The 25,122-nt window shown below is 34.1% G+C and overlaps 1 protein-coding gene across 4 annotated transcripts; it reads left to right on the top strand.

Moving 5' to 3' along the window:
* The first annotated feature begins 1,153 nt into the window (after positions 1 to 1,153).
* Positions 1,154 to 23,615, top strand: LOC113860645 (mRNA-capping enzyme-like). Of its 4 annotated transcripts, XM_027493095.1 has the most exons (18): positions 1,159 to 1,528; positions 2,139 to 2,346; positions 3,425 to 3,563; positions 10,249 to 10,400; positions 10,675 to 10,758; positions 10,888 to 10,950; positions 11,486 to 11,617; positions 11,709 to 11,921; positions 13,137 to 13,256; positions 14,494 to 14,543; positions 16,538 to 16,700; positions 16,799 to 16,936; positions 20,718 to 20,831; positions 20,919 to 21,017; positions 21,432 to 21,521; positions 21,652 to 21,733; positions 22,764 to 22,894; positions 22,984 to 23,464. In XM_027493095.1, exons 2-18 carry the CDS (start codon positions 2,218 to 2,220, stop codon positions 23,125 to 23,127), a joined length of 2,043 nt encoding a protein of 680 aa, XP_027348896.1. In that variant the 5' UTR covers positions 1,159 to 1,528; positions 2,139 to 2,217; the 3' UTR covers positions 23,128 to 23,464. The 4 variants fall into 4 exon arrangements, with proteins under 4 accessions (XP_027348897.1, XP_027348896.1, XP_027348894.1 ...); XM_027493096.1 differs by lacking the exon at positions 10,888 to 10,950 and having other exon boundaries at positions 1,154 to 1,528; positions 22,984 to 23,520; XM_027493093.1 differs by lacking the exon at positions 1,159 to 1,528 and having other exon boundaries at positions 1,949 to 2,346; positions 21,432 to 21,524; positions 22,984 to 23,615.
* Positions 23,616 to 25,122: the final 1,507 nt, after the last annotated feature.

Raw genomic sequence — 25,122 nt, forward strand, 5'->3', positions numbered from 1 at the left:
ATATATATAATTTAACAATTAACACATAAATATTGTTATAAATTTTAAAATTATATTTAAAAATACTTTTTTTATATAATATGTTTGACACATACCTAATCATGTATTTGACATTAAATGTGAAATTTAAATACTTATATTATTTATTAATTTTTATTAAATATAAAAATAATCAATTTAATTATTAGTTTGATTTTTTTTAAATTAACTTTATAGATTACATACATAAATAAAATTAATATATTTTATTATAATATTTTATTTTAACATATAATATAGTTTTAAAATATAAGTAAATATTAAATTTTTAGATAATAAATATATAAATATTTAAATTATATGAAAAATTAATATATATAATTTTTAAAATAATAAAAAAATTTAATAGTTAAAATAATCAATTTTATATTTTATGAATAGTTGTTAAATGAAGTAAAAATTTACATTTAACATATGAAATTTTTTTGAATATTTCTCTTTCTATATATTATATCATGATGTCAATTGGGTGAGTTTGATAAAGTTAATATATATGCTAATCTAAAGATAAATGTTAAAAAATTAGTTAAATAAATTAAAAGTGTTTAATAAAATTAGTTGTTGACATAAATATAAAATGACAAGTAAAGTTATCATTCATTTTTTATTTATAATCTTATTTTAAACTACTTTTTTTAACTAAAATGAAATAATAGGAATTAATTTACACTATTTTGATAATATATATTGTACAATTTTAGCAAAAAAAAAAAATATTGTACAATATAAGATTTAACAATTTTTTATAGTTTAATAAAATTAAAAAACAAAAATAATTTTTAAAAATTGAATGTAAAATAAATAAAAATAATGGAATTTTATAAATTTTAAAAGTAAAAGAAACAATTATTAAAAAATAACATTTTAAAAAATTTTAATTAAAGTATCGTTCAATTGCCTCCTCAGATAAAACTATTTTTATTGGAAAAGAATTTTAGGTAAAAAGAATAAACTTTAAATTAACTAAGTTTTTTAAACACACTTTGTCTTATATAATTTTAAATTTCATTTGAACTTAAAAATACTAATATAAAAATAGCAAAAAAAAAAAAAGAAAATACTAATATAACGTTAAGATAATTCTACATATAATATTTGTCTCTTTGTAACTGACGGATTTCGAATTGCTTTTTTTATTTCTTCGTCCATTCCAGGCTTCGTCTCTGTCCCTCAGCAACAGCAAACAAAACAACACCTTACTTCTCTTTCTCTCTCTCCTCCTGTTTCTCCCTGTAGGGTTGGGAGCTTCGACACTAAAACTCTGACGAGGGAGAAGCGTTTTGCGACCCAATTCTAGTAGGGTTCTTGCTCTTCACTCATGCCAATTCCATTCATTGCGTAACAGAGCAAGCTCTATTCAAACTCCTTCTCATTATGGTCGAGCGAGTTTCAGCTTTTACTATTACGCGAATGAGGGGTTGTTAATTCGTGCTCGAAATTTCGTTTCGCCAAGGGAATTCGTCGTTTTCGACTTCGTTTATCTGTTGAGGTTCGTTAGCTACCCTTCAACGCTTTGTTCAGTTTTACAAATTCTTGAGCTTCAGTTGAGAATGTTGAGGTGAATTTTTCTATTTTTAGGTTGAAAATGGGTTGGTCCTCGGAGTTGGGAGGATGTGTGTGTGTGAGTGAGTGAGAGAGAGAGAGAGAGAGAGAGAGAGAGAGAGAGAGAGAGAGAAGCAGATTATTTATTTTTTGGATCAAAATTGAGTGTTTAGTTGAGTGGGTTGGAGGGAATTTTTTGTTATCTGGATCTTTTTTTGTCAGGAGAATCAAGTAATTATTATGTTTGAACAATAAACTGGTAAAAATTGCCTTCTGTTTGTTTTTAGGAGGCATTTGGAAAACCTTATGAAAATAGTTATGACTTCAATTAGTTTAGTTTACTTCAATAAGCTTTTTGGTATAGCTTATCAAAATAAGTTCTTTTCAGCTTGTTCCAATAAGTTTTATGATCAAATTTATGTCATAAGTCCTCATGTAATAAAAACTTATTAAATAAGTCCTTAACTAAGTTGTTACTTAGTTAACCTAAACGCACCCTAAGAAATCCTTCTCAGGCATTCTTGCTTAATTCTAGGATTTCTGTTTGAATGTTGCAGGTAGAAGGATTATAGGTACTAACATATGTGGGTTATTTGAATTAAACTGTGGCGGGGGAATGTTGGTTAGTGCTGCTCAATGATAGTTGCTATGGACTTGAATGCCTTGCCTGTGCCAGAGGAAGATGAAGATGATTTTGGTGGCCAGGTTGAAGAGTACAATGCGCCAGAAGAGCGCATGGAAACTGCAGTTGATATTGCCCGCCGGGTACTCTTTCCTCTATTCTTGTGTTGTTTCTTCCATTTGACAATGTTATGTTCTAATTTGGCTTTGACTCATGGTGCCCTGGAGTTCTATGATTGTGGTTTCTCATTTGTTGGTATGGTTCATATAAAGTTATTTTCGTACAGGATTTTTGTCAGTTTCTATAGACCTTTACTTTCTTTTTGATGGGTCATTTTAGTTTGTAAATTAATTGCATTTGGTTTTATGAAGGAGTATATTTTTTTTTTTGCAAAGCTGGATAATGAGTTTTAATATTGGTAATACTGGATAGAAACTATAAATGAGGATGCTACCATCCCTTGGCATGGAACAATATCAATTTATATAATTTATAATTTTTATCGAGATCTGTTAGAAATTTGGAAAGAATTAAATTGTATATCTTGCATTGCAATAAAAAAAGTATTTAAACTGATTCTACAGCAGCATTAGTAAATGTTTCTCATAAACTTCCTTTGTTATTTTTCCTGAAAGTTAGTAGACCCATGCAGTCATGCACTTGCTCATGTGCAGCAGCCGATTTTGATGCTGCCTTGACCTTTGAGCATTTTAATTGGCTTTATTTGAATGATTGGACAATCGAGATTGCTTTAAATATTTCTTTGACTGTCTTGCCATATAAAAGGAAAGTTGAATTCAATTCACTCAAATGATACATCATATCTAAGTCAAGCAATTTATGAGTTGACACTTTTGTAGATGCTTAGATACTGTATTTGAATTGAATGGTCTAGGACTTCGTGAAATCCTAAGTTTTGAACACTTATATTTTCTCTTTATCTTTCTCCCCTACTTCTCTTTCTTTCCTCCCACTTTCTCATTCAACCTTAGATAGAAAGAATTAAATTATAAGGAAAAATAACATTTCTCAAATTGGGTTTTTGCTACATTATTTCTTGATTAAAACTGGTTGATGTTGATGTCTCTAACAAGATTTCTTATATCTGTTTGATATGCATGCTGCATTTTCCTCTGATTCTTTGGATTCCATGAGTCGTCAATTATATTTTACCTTTAAATGTCTCTTTGACACAATTACTGAGTTCCTACTTCTATTTAGGAACGTGAAGAAAGAAAGAGAAGATTGAAAAAAGAACGATCAGATGACAGATCTGTGCTAGTATCACGATCACCTGGAAATGATCAGCTATTTCATACTAAGATCCTTAAATCATATGATAGAAGTAAGCTTCCTCCTGGTAAGGATTTCTTTCCCTGGTCGACTCACTGGCTTGTCAGCAGTAATTAGTAATGTTATTTCATTCATATTTCATATCAACAATTTAATATTTTAAAATCATAGTTATCAATAACAGGCTATAGAAGACTAGCAAAACAGAGTGGCCACAGGCTGCTACAAAATTTGAATAGCGGAACATTTTCAAATAGTGACTGCAATAGTGGCCAAAATAGTAGACATAGCACAGCTAGTGCCGCTAAAGTGAAGCTTTTTAATGATAAACTCACTTTTGCCCTTAAAAAACAGTTTGGTCAGATTTTTTACTTTTATTGTTATTTACTTGTATGTTTTGCTTAAGACCTCTAACCTTTTATTTTTAATTATGAACATGTCATAAATTGAGTTTTCTTTACCATATATATATATAGTATTAATTATTTAATTTGTATATAGAATTTTTAAATAGTGATCATCCCGCTATAGCTTCTTTTGTGTTGGCTGCTGCACGCCATTATCTGAAATTGATAACTGTGTGTGAAATAATGCTATTGTTTTCAGAATTGGTAAACTCAGACAGCCATTAGTATAATTTCATTTCTATACTTACGTCAGACCATAGTAGTCGATCCCGGATAGTGGCACGTAATAGCCAACTCCAAAAACACTAACAACTGCTATTCCGAAGATAATCAAAACAAAGAAAGAAAATAAATCAAGGAGTGGTCATTCACTGGAAAATGTTCTAGTGTAGATGGTTTTACTGGAAAATGTCTCACTATCATAAAAAAATGTCTACAACTTGTTGGAAATAGCTTGGGTTTCACTGGAGATGAAGACAACTAGAAAACGTCTTTGCTTACATTAGAAATAAGTTGGGTTTTACCGGAGATGAAGAAAACAACTGAAACTTGGTCAGAAATGGTGACTTGCACCAGAAATGACACCTGAGATGGAGGATGAAGCAAGAGAACGAGGTAGGGTTCAATCTTGACTTGGGAAGATAGAGAAACACATTGCGATGTAAAAGGAGGCAAAATCCCACAATTGCCCCCCTTAAAAAGCATTGTAACTTACATAAATGGAGGGCAGACTTGCCCTTTTGCTGTTGTTTAGCATAATGGCCAAGATGGCCTTGATTTTCCCCTTTCATGGCTGCAAATTGTGGTGCAACAACCGCTACACTGAACTGCAACGCAATGGCCCCATAATTGCAGTAGGGTGCTGCCCCGCTTCGCTCATCCGTGATCGCGCCCTCTATTGCCGCTATTGACTAGTATGGATGATGAAGCAAGAGAACAAGGTAGGGTTTGATCTTGACTTGTGAAGATAGAGAAACACATTGCCATATAGAAGGGGCCCAAATGTCAAACTTAGATAAGTGTAGGCAGAAAAACTGTCTTCTCCTGCTGGAGAATTCTCATATATATACTGTTTAATACAAGCTGATTTTCAGCCCAATAATTAGCTAAATCGCTATATTTACATTTATCCTACAACTTAATTAAGGAGAGAATAACAGTTACAATCCTAATTAAGAAAAGAATAACAGTTATAGCTGTACAATACAATTGCATATTAAATGTCCAGCTGTGAATTTGCTGGTTTTAATGACCAGAAAATTTGCTCATCAATTCCATTGACATCCCCCCTCAAATTGATGCTGGTAAGTTTACAAGCATCAATTTGCCAACAAGAAGATTGTGTCGTTGACGTGTCAAAGTTTTAGTGAAAATGTCAGCAATCTGCACAGATGTTGAGACATAAGGTAGAGTGATAATTTTGCGATCATAGGCTTCTCGGATAGAATGACAATCAACCACAATGTGCTTCGTGCGTTCATGATAAACTGGATTTGCTGCAATTTGTATGGCACTGGTGTTGTCAGCATGCAGCGGAGTTGGTTGGGCTTGAGAGAATCCAAGCTCTGTAAGGAGACCACGTAACCAAATTATTTCAGAGCATGCAGTAGATATTGCACGATATTCTGCTTCAGTGGATGACTTGGAAACTGAATCTTGTTTCTTGCATTTCCATGAAATTAGAGCATTACCTAAAAACATACACCAGCCAGTAGTTGATTTCCTTGTGTCTGGACAGCCAGCCCAGTCAGCATCACTATATGCTTGGAGTTGGAGAGATGAATCAGCGGAAAAAATAGACCACGTTTGGAGGTGCTAAGGAGGTATCGTATGATGCAGTGTACTGCTGAAAGATGAAAATGTCGAGGAGATTGCATGAATTTACTCACTGTGTGGACAGCAAAAGAAATATCCGGACGAGTGATGGTCACATAGATAAGACTACCAACCAATTTGCGATATAAAGTGGGATCTGTGAGAAGTTCACCTTCATCTCTGCTATATTTCACATTAACTTCCATCGGAGTGTCAACAGAGGTTGCATTGGTGAGGCCAGCTAACTGAACCAGATCCTGAATATACTTTTGCTGATTTAAAAATATCCCTTTAGGTTGATGATGTACTTCTAACCCCAAAAAGTAAGTGAGGTGGCCAAGCTCCTTCATATGAAAAGTTGAATGCAGCAAGTGTTTAATTTTAGAAATAGCGGCTTGATCAGAACTGGTCACGACAATGTCATCCACATAAACAATAAGCACCAAAATGCCGTTAGAAGTCCTCTGTAGAAAAAGAGACGGATCATATTGGCTTTGTGTGAAGGAAAAGCCAAGTAATGTGGATCGAAATTTTTCAAACCATACTCTAGGTGCTTGTTTCAAGCCATATAAAGAGCGTTTTAGTTTGCAAGCAGCATTAGGTGAATGTGTGGACATACCATTAGGAAGTTTAATGTAAACTTCTTCCTTGAGGTCCCCGTGGAGAAATGCATTTTTGACATCCATTTGATGTAATGGCCAAGATTGTGATGCAGCAATCGCAAGTATGGTTCGCACAGTAGTCATCTTGGCAACCAGGGCAAAAGTCTCATCATAGTCAAGTCCATATTCTTGCTTATTTCCTAGCACAACTAAACGAGCTTTGTAACGGTCTATGGACCCATCCGAACGAAGCTTTATTGTGAACACAAATTTGCTGCCGAGAGGTTTAACAGATGGGGGACATGGCACAACATCCCATGTTTGATTTTCTTCTAGTGCTAGGAGTTCTGTCTCAATAGCTTGCCGCCAACACTCATGCTCCATTGCTTGTTTATAAGAAGAAGGAATAGGGATTGATGATAATGTTGCTGTCAAGGATAAGGGAGAGGTAAAACCATACTTTTCTGGGGGTTTACGAGTGCGGGAACTTCGTCGTAGGAGAACTGGTTGCAGCCCTTGTACCGGATCAGCAGCCAAGGAATAATCTTGAGGGGGCCCAAGAGGATCTGGTGGCTGATTTTAAGTGGTATGACTTCGTCTGTGGTAGGTTAAGAGAGGTCTAGATGAAGGCTGTCCTGCAGAAGAGGTAGAAAACAATGGCAAAATAGAAATTTGGGAAGGGAGAAGATCATGATAAGTTACAAAAAAATATTTATTTTCCTGAAAGATGACATTTCTAAATACTCGAATCCGACAAAGGTTAGGATCATAACAGAGAAAACCTTTTTGGTGAGGAGAATATCCAAGAAAAGCACATGCAACAGATTGTGCAGTGAGTTTAGGAAGATAGACATAACACACACAACCAAAGGTTCGAAAAGAGGAATAATTGGGTGGGTGACCAAATAACCGGATGAAAGAAGAATCATTATTTAATGATGTAGATGGCAAGTGGTTTATAAGGTGAACAGCAGTAGAGAGAGCTTTACACCAAAACCGAGGTGGCACACAAGACTTCAATAACAGGGTGCGGACAACATCAAGCAAGTGGCGGTTTTTTCTTTCGGCTATCCCATTTTGCTGGGGGGTTGAGGGGCATGTCCTTTGAGATATAACACCATTAGTTTGCAAGAAATTCTGAAAAGAATGAGAAATGTACTCCCCTCCATTGTCAGAGCGAAGAATTTTAATTTTGGAGGAAAATTGGGTCTGAACATAAGCATGAAAAAGTTTGAAAAATACTTCATCTTTAGCGCGCAAGAAATAGACCCACGTAAAACGACTATAATCGTCAATGAAAGTGACAAAATATTTATAACTTGCATGAGAAATAATTGGTGCCACCCCCCATACATCACTGTGAATCATATCAAAAAGTTTGTCTATGTTTGATTGATGTGTCAGAAAAGGAAGAATTTTACTTTTGCCAAATTTACAAGAAAGGCAATCAAATTGAACAACATGAAGAGGTGGGGACTGTTTATTTCCAAGAAAACTAGTTTTTAACAGGTGATGCAATACATTGGAGTTTGGATGTCCAAGATGCTTATGCCATATCTGATAATCAATAGTAGCAGAATTACAAGAAACAAAAAGTAAAGAAAGATTTGGAGACAAAGGGAAATGAAGTGGAAAAAGGCGTCCAATTTTAGGCCCCGTCGCGATTGTCTTCCTTGATTGTTGATCCTGCACAAGACAACCAGATTTTGAGAATTCTACAATACAACCATTGTCAACTAATTGACCAACAGAAATGAGGTTATTAGTCAGACCAGGAGAGACAAAAACATCGGTTAGAGATGAAGAAATATCACCAGTTGCTGTGATAGGTAAATGATTTCCATCAGCAGTATGAATCTTGAGATTTCCAGAATATTTGGTGATATTAGTAAGAAATTGAGCATTGTTTGTCATATGGTTGGAAGCCCCAGAATCAAAGTACCAAGGTGAAGATGTAGAAAAAGGATTACCTGAAAGTCCCAAGGCAAAGAATGCAGAAATGATCATTTGTTGAACCATTTCAGGAGTCAATGTTGGAACCGGAGCAGGAGCAAGATGTTGGACAGAGGCTATATTCGTAGAACTACTAAAAGTAGAGGAACCAGCCAATGCTGTAAAAGCTGTTGTAGATCGCTTTGGTGGTCTTGTTGGGCATTCTTTAATAATATGGCCATCCTTTTTGCAATAACTACAGAATTTTTGTGGACAGTGTGAAGCATAATGTCTAAATCCTTTGCAACAGTAGCATTGAACAGCACTCATGTCACGGCCTTTTGGTTTTCCTTGTGCTGCATAAGCCACTGGGACAGTAGAGAAGCTTTGTTGGTCAATGGTTGATTGTGTGAGAAGACGCTGTTCTTTACGAAGCAGTTCATTGAGGCATGTATCTAGTGAGGGTATAGGGTCTCTATTCATGAGATTAGATCGGACACCTTCAAAATCGGATCTCAATTTCATAAGAAATTGATTTCGTTTAGTAGTGTCATGAATTGATTGCACTGAAGTAAGACCATCAGAAGTCAAATTTTCATAAACTATGTCAGTGTAATCTGCCCAAAGATTCATGAAATGAGAGTAAAATTCAGAAATAGAGAGACTATCCTGTTGAGAGATGGCGATGTCATGTTCAAGCTGAAATCTGCGTGCAGTGTTATTCTGACTATAGATTTTCTTCAAATAGGCCCACATTTCTGCTGCAGTCTTGAAAGGTCGTAAATTCTGGATAATGTTTGGATCCACAGAACCTATGAGCCACGCCATGACTTGAGCATCCTTGACCTCCCATTTGCGATGTTCATCCTTCTGTTGGTCTTTGTTAGGAGCATTGTTAGGAGCAGGAGTGCTACCATCAACATGACCCCAAAGATCTCTTCCTTTGACAAATATCTAGAATTGGAATGCCCAGGCTGAGTAGTTCTTGCCATTTAGGCGGACCAATAATACGTCATACTTTTCAACAGACATGATGCTAAAGAAAATGAAATGGTAACTAAGGACCAAATCTGGACTAGGATAGAATTGAGAAAAAAAAAAACAAGGACTATAAAAGCTTGGACTAGGACAATGATCGGAAAAACTGGGACAGGGCTAGGCTAGGCTAGGATCGTAAGCCATACTGATACCATGTCAAACTTAGAGAAGTGTAGGCAGAAAAACTGTCTTCTCCTGCTGGAGAATTCTCATATATATACTGTTTAATACAAGCTGATTTTCAGCCCAATAATTAGCTAAACGGCTATATTTACATTTATCCTACAACTTAATTAAGGAGAGAATAACAGTTACAATCTTAATTAAGAAAAGAATAACAGTTACGGTTGTACAATACAATTGCATATTAAATGTGCAGCTGTGAATTTGCTGGTTTTAATGACCAGAAAATTTGCTCATCAATTCCATTGACACAAAATTCCAAAATTGTCCCTCTTAAAAAAGTATTCCAACTTTCAGAAAGGGAGGACAGACTTGCCCTTGTTTAGCATAGTGGCCACAATGGCTGCGATTTCCCCCTTTCATGGCTGCAAATTGTGGCGCGAAAACCGCTATATTGAACCACAACACGATGGCCCCAGAATTGCAGCAAGGTGCTGCTCCGCTCTACTCCTCCGCGATTACATCCTCTATTGCTGCTATTGACTACTATGTGTCAAACTATTCTTAGAATATTTTATTATATGTCACATAGCAATCTTCTTAATTTACTCTAACATTTGTTATATGGTAAATAAATTTGGCTTGATTTTCTAAAGTTACAAGCAGTTTGAGTTCTTTCAGAGCTGAGTGGAGGGTGTGTAATATGATATTAGAGGAATTGCTATTTTATATTTTGCTTCAGTCATTTGATTTATTCACAATATTTTATGACAGATTAAGATGTTGTAAATGGAAGTAAAAAATGTTGTATTATCATTTTATTATTTAAATGCAGGTTGGTTGGATTGCCCTTCATGTGGCCAGGAAATTTTTGGCACGATACCATCTAAGGTTCCACTTGGTGAATCATTCAATGACTACATCATTCCTGGTAAAAGATTCTCATTTAAACAAGTGATACATCAACAGAGAGTTTTAGGGAAAAAAGTAAGTAGACTTTTTTCAAAAATTCAAATGTTTGTTATACATTAATCTGTTTCTTCTTCCTTTTCTTTTAATTTTAAGTGCAAGAATGATAAATGAAAGGGGTATATATATATTCTTGTAAAAGAAGGAAAGAAAAAAGAGAATGCCACAATCTAGTTTTTTTTTTTTTAAGTACTGTCTTTGCCAATACTCCCCAGCAGTACATTGTATTTTGTACCCATGGTATTGCTTCATTTTCAACTTCCCTTTTTCAAGCTATTCTGTTGTCATGCAGATTGGTTTGGTAATTGATTTGACAAATACTTCTCGATACTATCCAGTAGCAGATCTAAAGAAAGAGGGTATCAAGCATGTTAAGGTTTGTAGTGGATGAACTATGCTACCCAACTTAAGTTTTTTTTTTTTTAATTGAATTTTTAAATTAAGTCTTTAAAACTGTGACTTCTCTTTCTTGTCCTTACTTTTGAAGATCATTGTTGTGATTTAGATTCAGTGCAAGGGCCGTGATTCTGTACCTGATAATGTATCTGTTAATCATTTTGTCTATGAGGTTTGTTTCTTTCTTAATAATATTGTTGCAATCTTCCTGAGTTATTTTGAAGAATGTGGCATCCATTTCTTTTTTTATGGGTTGGCTAGCATGTGATTCTTTACATGGATAAGCATACACATTACCTCAGCAACATGCTCCAGAAGTGGGTATTCTTGAGACTTTCAAAACTATTTGATTTATTGGTTTCATATTTTCGTTTAGGGTTTTTTTTTAAAAAAAAAAAGTTGAATAGTTCATATAAGCTAAGGTGAAATTGATTCTCTAGTAAATATTAGATGCTTGCATTGTTATACCATCTGGACTTTGTTTTTATTCTAAATTATTATCATTATCTGTTATCTAATCAATGACTAGTTGATTTTATATTTATCACACTTTAACATTGTTTTACGTGCTTTGAAATATATATGTGTGTGTGTGTGTGAATGCTTTGTCCTGTTTGGAGAGAAGGAAAAGATGCTTTCTCCTGTCTTATTATAGCAACGTCATTCTAGTCACAAGCTTTTAACCATGTGATTATTTTCAACTTCAGGTTACACAATTTCTATCTCGTCAAAAACAGTCAAGGAAGTATATACTTGTTCATTGTACACATGGTTATAATCGTACAGGATACATGATCATCCATTATCTAATGCGCAAAATGTCAATGTCTGTTACTCTGGTTAGTGTGAATCACCATATGATTTACATCTCTGTTAAAGACATGACATGGGTTCAGTATTTATATATACTTTTGATTTGTTTTTCTGCAGGCAATAAAAGTATTTTCTGATGCACGCCCTCCAGGAATCTATAAACCTGAGTACATTGAGGCATTGTATGCATTTTATCATGAAAAAAAGCCTGAAATGATAGTTTGTCCTCCAACTCCAGAGTGGAAGAGAACTCCTGAACTCGTTGATCTCAATGGTGAAGCAGTGCCAGATAATGATGATGATGATGGAATACCAGGCTCTCCTTTGCATGTAAGGATAATATAGAAAGTGAATTATGATATTTTGGCCTTCATTGATATCTCATACTATTTGAATAGGTTGTGCATCTTCTCGTGTTAGTCTTGTTCCTTTTTCTTACTAGTCCTCCTAATAGTTTTCTTCTCGAGAATGAGGAGTCCATTTAGAAATGTAAAAATCCTTTGAGATCAAGTCATCTGCCTGGTTAGCAATTCTCTAGTTTTGCTTCAAATGGGCTGGAGATAGGGATTTCTCCCAGGGACACTCAAGAAAGAGAGAGAGAAAGAAACATGGTTTGGGTTTGAGGGGCTAACTTGAAGGTTTTTTTTTTCCCAAAAAAATTTTAAATTATTAACTTTTCATAAACATTTTGTTCTTTTTTTGGGGGGTTGGGTGGGTAGGTGCAGGCATCTGCTGCACTGTCCATATATTTGTGTTATCTAATATCACTGTTGGTTGCGCTTGTGTGCAGAAACAATGATGGCTGATTGTTTGTACATGTTAGAATAGCCAAGTTTTTGCAATAAGTTATCTAATGTGCTGGATGCTTGTTGGTTGTGCACCTTCACTTTGAGCCAGATATTCTTTTGGTTTGTTTTAATGGTTTTCGATGAAACAAGGGCTGATATTTGGGGGCTGTTCTAATTTTTTTTGTTCTTTGATATACTTGGTTGGAGTAGAATGAAGGTAAACTTGTAACCTTTTTTACAATTGCGGCATCTAATTCTCGCTGGTGTTTTCATGGCTGTTTTGAGGGATTTTACTGTTCCATTATGCAGAGAGATTGGACCTCTTTGTTGCATTCTTGAGTTTTTTATTTTCCTCTTTGTTCTCTTCTTTGTTTTGAGAATTATTCAAACCTCCTCTTAGTTGTACTTCCCTCTTTTCTGTCCAATAAACTTTCTATAAAAATGGGTTTTGTAAGAAGTGTGGGATATCTGAAGAAGTTATTTGCTTCTGTTTTTCCACCTTTTCATCTTTTCCTTGTGTTCATTATTGGTTCTATCAAACGCAGAATTTCATATGTCATTGAAGATAATGTTGCATTTTTTTTAACATCTGGCTGAGATTTTAAATGTGAAGTATTTTTTTTCCATTTTAATTTGGGCGTGTCTCAAATACTGTGTTACCTTATTACATTCTTGAACAAAGTTGTTAATTAGTTTCATACTTTAGATGCTTTTGTCTAATGGTAATAAAATCTTGTTATCTTTCCTATTCTATCAGGAGAACCACAAGACTGACACGATAATGACAAATGATGATATTTTGGGAGATGAGATACCTAATGATCAGCAAGATGCATTTCGTCAGTTCTGCTTTCAAACACTCAAACTAGGTCTTGGGGTAAGCCTTTTAAATGGTTGTCTTCTGTGTGGGAGTTTATTATTTGGATTCCCTTTGTGTTTCAACTCAGTGATGTAATTAGAATGTTTTCTGTTTTAATAGCTTTGCTGTATCTTTTCTAGTTTCTTCAATTACATTGCCATGAAGGAATCGGTGGGCATTCATTCTGCTAGTTACTCTATTATTTGGTATTGTGTCTGTGTTTGTCCCATTGTTGGGCTATTGTGTTGTTATTTTGTGTACTTAGACATGCCATTATATGTTTGCAAAATGTTTGCAATTCTATAAGCATCTTTCATTGTAGAGGTTTCACTACATTTGTTAAAAAAATGTTAGTTTTGAGCCAGAATGTTGTTCCTGATTGCTCTAATTGGAGCCTCTTTCACCACGCTGTAAAGTCAACAAGACTTCTTTAAACACATTATATTTTTCAAGATACTGGCACAAAATGCTTTTAGGTGAGATGCAAAAAATCAGCAGTTATGAAGCAAAATTGGTTCTTCTCCCAGGAAGAAAAATCACTTTCAGAAAAGGCTATTATTTATACTAAATTATTTCTTTCTAATATATTTTCTAATTTCCACTTTTCTTTATTGGCTTTTTTCATATACTAATTTCCAAATAAAATAAAATAAAATAAAATACTAAGGATATGTTTGATTTTTCTTTTAAAGAGTTTTTAATTTTTGTTTTCTAAATATAGTATAAATTTATACTATATTTAGAAAAAAAAAAATTGAAAACAAACATACCCTAAATTATTTCTTTCTAATATATATTTTCTAATTTCCACTTTTCTTTATTGGCTTTTTTCATATACTAATTTCCAAAAAAAACAAAAAAACAAAGTTTCACAGCAAGGTCAAACAGGCACACCATGTCTTTAATTAGATGCTCAATTTTGCTTTTGACATTTTAGTCAAGCTTGGTATGCCATTGCTTTTAGTAATTTGTGAAATATTTGTCTATGTGAAAATCCTTTCAGTTACTCGATGCTTTTTATTTTCTCAAATTTTCCATTTTTCTGTAGGTTTAACATCACCAAGTTTTGCATGTTTATGAATAAATCCAATACCTATATTCTTGTTAAATTCTGTGTTCGATTATGTTTCAAATATGTTTATCTCATTTGCTGATAACATGGTTTTTCTTTCACTTTTACTTTTTGTGGTTCACCTGCTTAGTGTACCTTTTATGCTTGTTATATATAGCCATTTTACTAATTTTTATGATGCAGACCAGAGGACACATGCAATTTCCAGGGTCACACCCAGTTTCTTTAAACAGGTCCAACTTATCTGTGCCATTAACATGTTATTTTGTGATGTGTTATAATAATTCAGAAGTAAACCTCAGGCTGCTAGATCTTTAACTATACTTTCTTATACCATGCTTTTATACGTTTACTAATCTTATGATTATGTTGGTGATTAGCATTGGGTTTCTTATGTGCTTTTCTGTCCTTTTTGTTTAATGACTGAAAATGAGTCATGCTTGTGACTTGTCGTGCCAGGATACTGTTAAAATCAATTCTATATCCCTATTCCCTAGATCCCAGAGTTGAATTTTTGCAAGTGAGCTACACTATTTACATTAAAGAATAAATTTATTAACACAACAATTATAGCCTTATTCTATTAGATAAGATCAACTACATGGATCACACACATCATTAATTTGGTTAAAAACTAAATTCTAGGAGATAGTATTTATCATAAAATCTCTTTTAATAATTTCTTTCAGAGATTTTTTGGGAGTTGTTGGAGGGATAGGGAGGGGGGAACTTATTTTTTAATTTTAAATTAAGAGAATTATATATCATTTATGATGATAAATACATGATTAATACATTAAGTTCATGTTAATATATCATTTTATATCTTTTATTTTGAAGGATATTAATTTAAAGTATATTTATTTTAAAATAAAAAATTGTCCTCCCCTCACCTTCCCAAACAACCCTTCAAAGTTCTTGGTAACTCTATCCCTCTTCATAGAGCTAAAAATCATGCAATCTTCTCCTCACTCGTGCCTCATATAACATTTTTTGCATATGTTCAAACTACTTCAACTGATTTCCAGTCATTTCCTTGATAGATGCCACACCGTTATCTCCCTTGTGCAAGAAAGAAATTTGTTAACATGAAGAGAAAAAATTATAAAGAGAAAGGAGAATAGAAAATCCTCCTAAACAAGAGAATAAAACAGAACCAATAAAAAAAGAAACTCATGCAACAAAGATTCCCAATCCATTACCATATTTGTTCAACAAACCCCATAAAAAATAAGGCCTTGTGCTTTACACCAAAATGATGCAATAGTTATCAATCCCGGATTGTGGCCAAGGCTGATCCTGAAAATGCTATAGTGGTATAGTGCATAGTGGGACAGCAGCAGCTGCTATTCTGAAAATTTTTATACAGATTATATAAATTATACTGAAATCGGAATGAAATATGGGATAAGAAACAGAAAAATCAAAGAGATTTGAGAATGAAACCTTGAGTTTCTGGCTTTCTTCTCTTCTGTTCTGCCATGGAATGAACCCCTTTCTTCACTTTTGTTGGTCTGTTGTGGACTTGCAGTGTTTCTAGAGCATGGAACATGGTTTTTGACATCATTTGGGCAAAAAACAAGGAACCGTGTGACCCATTGAACTGCTGGTTTTTACAGCTTTTCTGGTTCTTAACTGGCCTTAATGGTTTTTCCGTTTTTTTGCACAACCGGTTATGTGGTTACTCTGGACTGGTACTTGGTCTAGTTCCCAGTCCGACCAGTTGAACTGCCTAGTCCAGTTTTAATAACCGTGGTATTTTGTTTTATGTATATTCTAGATGTGGGGGTTGATTATTCAGAGTGTAGTTTTGTTGTTTGCTGTGTCTTGATGGAGAATATCCTTGTAATGGGAAACCCTTGAGTGCTGAGGCTTGTACTGCAAATTTGTTCATAGAACCAGATTGTTTCTGTTCTACAATCACTATTGTTCCTGAGTCTGACAAAATCAATTTACACTTTGGAGGGGATTTGGAGAGTTTATATTTATACAGATATGGACTGGGCAACAAACCCCTATTCCTTTTTTCTTTGTTAAAATTATACCAATTAGTGACACTTTTCCGTATTTTATCAAAATAAAATGCTTCCAAAGTTATTTATATCCTTCCATGGTCCTGTGAATATAGGGATTATATTAATTGATTTCAGGATTTATTTTCAAGACACAGTTCCTTATTGATTTGCCTTTTATCTGTACATGTTAAATGTTATTACTTGGTATGCAGGGATAATCTACAGCTGTTACGACAGCGTTATTATTATGCAACATGGAAAGCTGATGGAACAAGATATATGATGCTAATAACTATGGATGGGTGTTACTTGATTGATAGATGCTACAATTTTCGAAGGGTCCAAATGAGGTTTCCTTGCAGGGTTACAAATGATGTATGTGTGCTAATATGTGATTGAAGTTTCCAATTGTATCTGTTGAGCTGTTTTAAATTATGGTGCCCAAACTGATGTTCATTTCTATGGCTTCCAAGGGCTTGGCTGAGAAAACACACCAGTTCACTTTACTTGATGGGGAAATGATTATCGATACTTTGCCAGATTCAAAAAGGCAGGAAAGGAGATACCTCATATATGATCTGATGGCAGTTAATGGAGTATCAGTAATAGAGGTTCGATTTATTTGTAATTTCACAAATAATGCAGAGTTTTGACTAATATTGCTTCATCCTTTGGGTACAGGAAGTCACTTGTGTTTGCCTTTAGCTGTAATTTATTTGCACAGTTTAAATTACTAAAACTGCAATGCAACCCAACTTTATTCTTAAATTCAAGTTCGTGTGGTTCACTAAGCAAGTGCTACCTACCTTTTGTAGATGGTATTCTGGCACTTTTCTTTTGTGTCATAAATTTAGCAATTTTTTTTATTAAGTTTATTTATATTTATTTTACTAGGAAAAAAAATACAATTGTGTGTTAATTGACTTCAAAATAAAAATACTTCCCATTTCTCTTGCCATTTATTTATTTTGTGTTTGGAGTAAGGGATATAGAGAATTATGTTCCTTAAACACCAGATAAAAAAACTGACATAAAAATTTCTTTTTGATTGATTGCATGATTCTTTGAAAATTGTTCAGCTTTCTTGTTAATGTCTCTGGTTGGTAATCTTGTTGGCTATATATTATGATATAAGGGATTCAGCATTTTATGTTTTTTTTTTTCTTCAAAATCCTGTCCCCTCTCTCATCCTTAGATTTGAGGTTACTTTTAGTTGCAGTTTGACATTGAGCTTTCAAGATGAATTTATGTCTGCATAAAACCTATCATTAAGTATTACTGTCAGGATTTTGGCTTTCTAAGTAGGGATTAAAGCTGGAATATTAGTTGAACACTGCCTAACACAACAAACCATCTTCATATTCTATTGTTGAAGCATATATATATATATATATATATATATTGTGTTTGGGGAGGGGGGGGGTGTCAATTAAAGTCTGATATGTATAGTTTGTTAGAGTTTTAATGAAGGCATTCATGAGTCTTCACATGACAGCTTAAATGTCCTTAGCAAGATATTAGAACCTATGTGATAAGTATCCAACAACTTGAGGTAAGTAGGCAAGTGCTTTCACCACACTTGCCAAAATTATTCTTTTGTGAAGAACATGCATATTGCAGATGTAATAAAGTCCTTATGAATCTTCACCTAACAGTTTAAGCTTTAGGAGAGCCAACCTCTTGACATAATTAGTGGCAGATTCTAGAATAGTGGCCATCTTTATAAAAATGCTCAAACAGATATCTCAAAGGGGCTGTTATAGTGAAGAAATCTGTTAAAGGATTTCAATGTCTGTTTAAAAACTTTGAAAATAATTGAATCTTATCCAAAATAAGTATGCATAAGAGACATAAAATATAAAATAAGAATATGAAAAAAGATCAACACTTGGAACATAATGATGTAGATTTATGATTGCATGTATTAAGAACTTTGGGCCTAACTCACTCCCAAAACCTAGCTCAAAAGAGGAGGGCTATCCTAGCCTTTATAAGGAGTATTTTGTCTCTATTCTTAATCAATATGGAACATCTTAACACACCTCCCTCAAGTTCAGGACTGGACATTTGGTGCGTGAAATTTGCAGGACTGGACATCTGCATGGGTGAACCCAGCAGGACTGGACATCTGTAGGCAGCCCAACGTTCAAACTGAATAAGCTCTAATAACATGTTAAGAAATTTGGACCTAACTTACTTCCAAAAGCTAGCTCAAAGGAAGAAGGCTGTCCTAACCCTTATAAGGAGTATTCTGGCTGTATTCTTAACCAATGTGAGACATCTTAACAATATGCATACATGGATACAAAGAAAAGGGAACCATGTTGACATTTGAACTACCAAACAATGTAGTGGGAGTCAAGAGCTAATCCCATAGTTGCTTCCAGTGGCAAGGGACAGGCCTGAGCCATAAGTTGGTGCAAAGGGAGGGAACAAATATAAACATAAAGGACTCTATATATGAGCTAGTTGACTAGTACAGTAAAACAGGCCATACAACAATCCTACAGGTTACAGCAGCAAATTAGTGATGACTCTAAATTACTGATGGGGTTTCAACTTGTCAAATAACCTTTACATAAAAAAGATTACGCAGTCTTAAATGTAAGATGCAATACCAATAGATACAGAAGGGAAAATAATTTTGATAAATTTGGCAGGCTATAAAATGGAACTTCACAGTAGGAGAGAATATGCAGACAAATTCAATGGTTTGAAGATCAACGGATGTTGGATTAATAATGACAATGTAGAAAGGTAGTCTCTTAAAAATATTGTTTGCATGCAATTTGATTAATGTCTTGGCAAAAGATGCAGAACCTTCCTTCAGGCAATTCTGATTCACCACAGGTACCACCTCATCAAACATAAATGAAGAAGTGAGTCTCCATCTTGTGCCAAAAATATATTCTAGCTCTGCAAAGTTGTTGTTGGCTAGCTCCTTTTCTCTAGCATCACAGAGGTGAATCTCCAGCGTGCTGAAGAATTATGGGCATGGATTTATCAAAGAGAAAATTGGAACCATATCTGCTTGGTATAAAGTATGAACCTAATGGAGTAGATTTTTCTAGAGTGTGGCTTATAGTGATCAATTTTGATCATGTAATATGTATTGCTGAAAGGTGCTGAATTGTTGAAGGGGAGAAGCTAGAAGCAGATTAAGGTGAAATGAGAATGGTGGAGAAGAGGCATCCTACTACTGATTTGGCTCTCAAGAAGTCATCCATACCTGAAGGGTGGTTCTGATGGTTTGCTCAAACCATGGAAGAAAACTGTGGCATTTATTTCCAACAAGGATGGAATGGATTGGAGAGTGTCTTTGTTAAGAAGGCTGCCTCAGAAAAGCCAAAGCAAAGAAATTGAAAATGGATGGCAGCATGGCTGTCAAAATCGCATGCTGACTCATAGAATTGTGTGATTTTATGATCTTGAACCAACAGTCAAAATTGGATATTTGTAAGATCGCCTGGAATTGCCGTGCAAGATTGTAAAATTGGTAGGTTCGCACGATTCTGCCTTGTCCTTTTCAGCTTGTTTTCGTTTTTTGACCCAATTGCTTTATAGTTGTCAATAGCATGGTGGTGCTTGGTGGAGTAACCTTTGGCTGCCACAATGCTGCCATCCATTTTCTTAAGGGTGAAATAGTCTTCTCATCATAATACATCACCTAACCGATCTTTTCCTTCTCCTCGTCTCTCATCTCCATCTATCTTTGTTTTTAGTGGGCATGTCCCTATCTTTGTTGAGTTGAGGGTGGCTTCCTTCCCTCATCTCATAATTATACTATTTTATATGCATACATACAATTTTGTAGGATCTTGAAATCCTTGTTACGATCCTAAGAATTACGATCTTTGACCTCTCTCTAATCCTACATAGAATCTCAATTTTGACTATCATGAATGGCAGTTATTGAACCAAGAGGCAAAGTTGGTAAAAGCTGAAATATTTGAGGGTGTGAATCATTTAAGTAAGAGTTGGAGGAATCCGGCAAAGAAAAAAATGAGAGAGATGCACATGGATGACACTCAATCCCAACTCAAGAATTTTGAAAATGTACTAAAATGGCTAAATAGAAAAGAATGAGATAAATTGACATGGCAGAAAGGTGAAGCTGGAAAATGTTGACACGGCCACGGCCTCTACATTTGGCACTTCAAGATTTATATATTACTAATCAATCAAGTGCCATGGTGAATATTTCAGTCACATTTTCTTAGAAGATGAAATGTCCTCAAATTGATTTAATATTTGATTATCACAGTAGTAATTGTGACTTAAAATGTTAAATAATTTCTTTGAAATTATTATTATCCACTATAATTTGTGTTTTTTTATTCTTTGATACAAAGTGTAGTTAGCACTGTATGATTTAATCCAAACTTGGTGCAGCGACCGTTTTATGAACGGTGGAAGATGCTTGAGAAAGGAGTGATTGAACCCAGGAATCAGGAACGCTTCCAGTGCAGAAATCCTTATTATAGATATGACATGGAGCCATTCAGGGTATGCATCCCTAACCTTAAAATTGGATATATTTTAAGGTTCATTTTCTCCTTGTTGCTTGGCTATTGATATGCTTGAAATGATTAGGTGAGGAGGAAAGATTTTTGGTTGCTCTCTGCTGTCACAAAACTTTTAAATGAATTCATTCCGAAACTCTCGCATGATGCAGATGGTCTCATATTTCAGGTGGGTTTGAATCTCCTTCAATGTATTAAACTTGAGGATGAGATTAGCTCTTCTGATGTGTTGAATAGCTTCTTCTGGCTCAAAGCCATGCTGGCATGTCATCTATATTTAATTATGTGTGTAGCCTTTTTAAGATTATTCCCTTTTCTGTTGGTTCTCTCTCAAACCAGGGTCTACATATTGCTACAACTTATTCAGAATGAGAATGAAGATCTTTCTGGATTTTGTAGTAATCTTAAAATGATGTCTGATAAAAGAGACAATAAACCTAGACTAGCTCATAATTCAAATACATTGGCCCATTCATTCTGTTTCCTTCCAAGTTGTCCTTTGCTACACAGACTGTGTTTTCTTTTTCTTATCCTTTTGCTATTGAAGTGAATGGAAGTTGTTGCTGACAACATTTATACCCAGGGTTGGGATGATCCTTATATACCACGCACTCATGAAGGCCTCTTAAAGTGGAAATATGCTGATCTGAATTCTGTTGATTTTCTCTTTGAGGTGGTATCGTCAACTTATTACATATGTTGTTGGATAATTCTCTTTGATGTCCCTTGCTCCAATTATCCTGTGGTCTCTTCTAGTTTGTTGCAGATGTGCCCAACTAATTTCTAGTTGCTTGTGTTGGCAGATTGATAATGATTGTCAGCTACTTTTTCTCTATGAACGAGGAAAAAAGAAACTCATGGAAGGTTATAGGGTTGCATTTGAAGGTCAGGAAGATTTTTATTAGTTCATTATACTTGTCCAACTCTTTCAGTTATGATGTTAGTTGTTAGAATATTTAACAAAAATCTCAGAATATCTTCAGTGTATTATCAGAGAATTTTTTTTAAAAATATCTTAAGAGAGTTTTAAAATATAGTGTAAACAATTATTCCTTTTATATTGTACTAGCATTACTACATGATAGAATCTGACTCCCTCTTAGGCAGGTGTAGTCTACAAGAAATAGGCACAATACCAGGTAATCACACCCTACTGACATGTAACTGCTGGCTCTGTTAGTTATCAGCGGACCCAGGAAGTTAGTTAGAGGGAGTTATGTGATTGGCAGGAAAATAAGAAGTATAAATAAGGGAGGTCTGACAAATAGTTTCCAAAGAGTTAGGAAAGTCAAGTGGGAGAGGACTGGATCTCTCACAAACCCAGCACATCTATTGTGCTGATTCTGGATTCAGTACCACATTGGGGCTGATTCCCAGAATTAGGGTTCACATTTTATTAATAACCCATTTCATTTCTCCTTTCTTTTGAGCCACTCCTAACGCAATACCAGTACTCTGCCTAAACTGTTGTCATAGGACCATTGGTACAGTATTTGTAATACCTTATTACATGACATATTAATATAATATAATGTTTTTTAAAGTCCTTATCCTCACACTTCCTTCCCTTTCCTCACTTAAACACTGCAATTTATAAAATAATGTTATGATTTCATGCGTCATTGTAGAAAAGGAAATTCTATTAATTCATGGTGATGGCTTTATTTGTTCCTCCGTGCGGTACATGTTCATATGCCAATTTTGTGTCCAGATTGGTTGGTGATTTTCTTATCACCGTAGCCAATTCTATCTCCCACCTGAAAAGTGGGTACCAGAAACAGCGTCTCGTTTTTTCTGGATAATACTTTGTAATACTTTCCATGCATGATCTTATTTTCTTTGAAAGTCTGCAGTTTGTCTGATTGTTCTTAGTTGCATTCATTGCAAATGCTAAATGGAAATTCAAAATCTGCAGAAGATTCAGATCCCTTGCTTTTCTCCGGAAAGATCATTGAGTGTTCTTGGGATTCTGATAGACAGGAATGGATATTCAAGCGAGTCAGAACAGATAAATCAACTCCAAATGACTTCAATACTTATAAAAAGGTCCTATGCCAGCAGCTCCTTTGCTTTTTAATATCCCTCTTCTCTATCAATCTGTACTTGATTCGGGCCATTTGCTTGATTGATTACAGGTGATGCGAAGTATAAGAGACAATATCACAGAGGATATCTTGTTGAATGAAATAAATGAAATAATTCGCCTCCCCATGTATGCCGACAGGATAAGAATTGATAGCAAAGCTCATCATCACACTAATATGGCACGGCGAAGGTAATCAATCAGAAATTTTTGCCGCCCTGTAATATTTTGACTGGTGGGAGAAAGGCATGATAAATATGTATTACATCTGGTGAAAACAATATCATATGTATCCACTGATATCGGCCTGTGGCCCTCATCTAAAGGTTCCTCGTATTATGTAATTAGTTAGTCTTACAACTCCCGAGTTGTGGCAGTTGGTAACAAAGTCAGTCCTGAATCCATTTTCTTTGTTTATCCATATGTAGAGTTAGGTTTAAGATCGCCATGTATATTATAACTTTCTGACAAGAAGTGATTGTAAGTTGTTCAAAGGGTAGTTGTTCCGTAGAATTAAGTTCCTTTACATTGGTCAGAATTTTCCCCGTGTGAATATTAATCTGGGAAATACTAACGAGCTTTCCATTTTCTCCAATGCTTATACTGCATTTTGCATTCTCAGGGTAAGTTGTGTTAGGCTGAGCTGAACAAGTCAATACAGCTTATTCTTTCTTTTCAAGTAGGGGGAGGCAGTTATGTTTTAAAAATGTTTGTCTCGAATGAAAAGGGCAAATGGAAAAGGAACAATAACTCGCAAATCTTCTGGTCATAATAATTATGAATGTTGAAAATAATTTAAATATTAGAATTGAAAATAATTTAAAAACAAAAAATTGTTTTTAAAACAAAAATCAAACATACCCTAATTTTTCATCATCTCATTTTTTGGGTTTGCGGAAGAGTAAATTGCAAATTTCTTAAAGCCCGTTATCGTGTATTATTATTATTATTTTAATATTTTTTTAGTCTATATATATGATGAAATTTAATTTTAATCTGTAAAAAATTGTTGATTTTAGGCATAAATTTTAAAAATGATCCTTATTATCTTGTGGTAACATGTCATGTATTTAATTATGTATTTAATTATGTGAGCGATCATTCTGAAATAAGTGATTTGACATATTTAATTGCATGTTATGTTATAGATAAGTAATATTAGAGTTTTTTTTTTAAAGGTTTATAATTTGAGGGTCAAGATTGACAAAATAAATTAGATTATTAAATAAAAGTTAACTATATTAAAAAACTAAATATTTTTTTAGTCTACAAGAAATGGTATATTCTTTCTTTTTGTTATGGGAAGGGGGGGAGGGAGATAGGCGGTTTTTTTCTTGTGCAGGATTTGCAAATTATAAAAAACGATTAAAAGATCAATATTTGATAATTTAAAGGACCAGAACGATATTTTATAATTTTAAAGATTAAATTATCATTTTAATAACTAATTTCTTACTAAAAAATAAGGACGTGAACCAATTTGGTGGTAATAAGAAGATGCTTTACTGGTTGCTTTGTTTCAGAGAAAACAAGTTTGCTTAACTAATTTAATTTTGGAATCTTGTAAGCGTCATTTGTATTATATCCAATCCAACCATTTACATAATATATAGTACAAGAAATTAATGATTTGGCTAAAACATAACTGAAAAGTTTGAATTTAATAAACTTTTTCACGATTGAAATAAAATGTTTGAACTAAAATAATTTGTTGTCAATTATATTAATACTAACTACCCGAACATAAAACTTTTTCAAATGAGTATTTTCTTTTAAGCCTATCATACACATAATTAGAAACACCGTGCTACTTATCTTTAATAATTGGGTTTAAAATTTAATCTGCATCTTAGAATATTTATTTTCATAAATGCATCAGGACGTTTGCCTCTGTCAAGTAAATCTGGGCCATGTCACTGAAACGCTGAATATGGCTGTGTAGTTGGTGTTGTGGTTATCTATAACCTTATTGACGAGTCTAGAGAGTCTGCTGATGTTGAGTTCGATTAAACTTTGCAAGAGACAGCATCATAGACTTGCTTGCTGTATAATTATTGACCAGAAGTTATGTGAATATGAAAAAGGCTAATTTGAACTGATGAAAGTAGCTTGCGATCTTATACGCACTTTTTTTTTTATCATATTTCAGCAAACTTGATAGAATAGCTTATCAAAATAAGTTCGTTTTTAA

The sequence above is a fragment of the Abrus precatorius genome, unplaced genomic scaffold, assembly GCF_003935025.1.
Source record: "Abrus precatorius isolate BTA unplaced genomic scaffold, Abrus_2018 Scaffold3, whole genome shotgun sequence".
Lineage (NCBI taxonomy): Eukaryota > Viridiplantae > Streptophyta > Magnoliopsida > Fabales > Fabaceae > Abrus > Abrus precatorius.

Coding starts and splice junctions, on each gene's coding strand:
- LOC113860645 (XM_027493093.1), top strand. CDS start 2,218: ATGATAGTTGCTATGGACTTGAATGCCTTGCCTGTGCCAGAGGAAGAT. Junction 2,347..3,424: donor CAGTTGATATTGCCCGCCGG/GTACTCTTTCCT, acceptor ACTTCTATTTAG/GAACGTGAAGAAAGAAAGAG. Junction 11,618..11,708: donor TGTCAATGTCTGTTACTCTG/GTTAGTGTGAAT, acceptor GTTTTTCTGCAG/GCAATAAAAGTATTTTCTGA.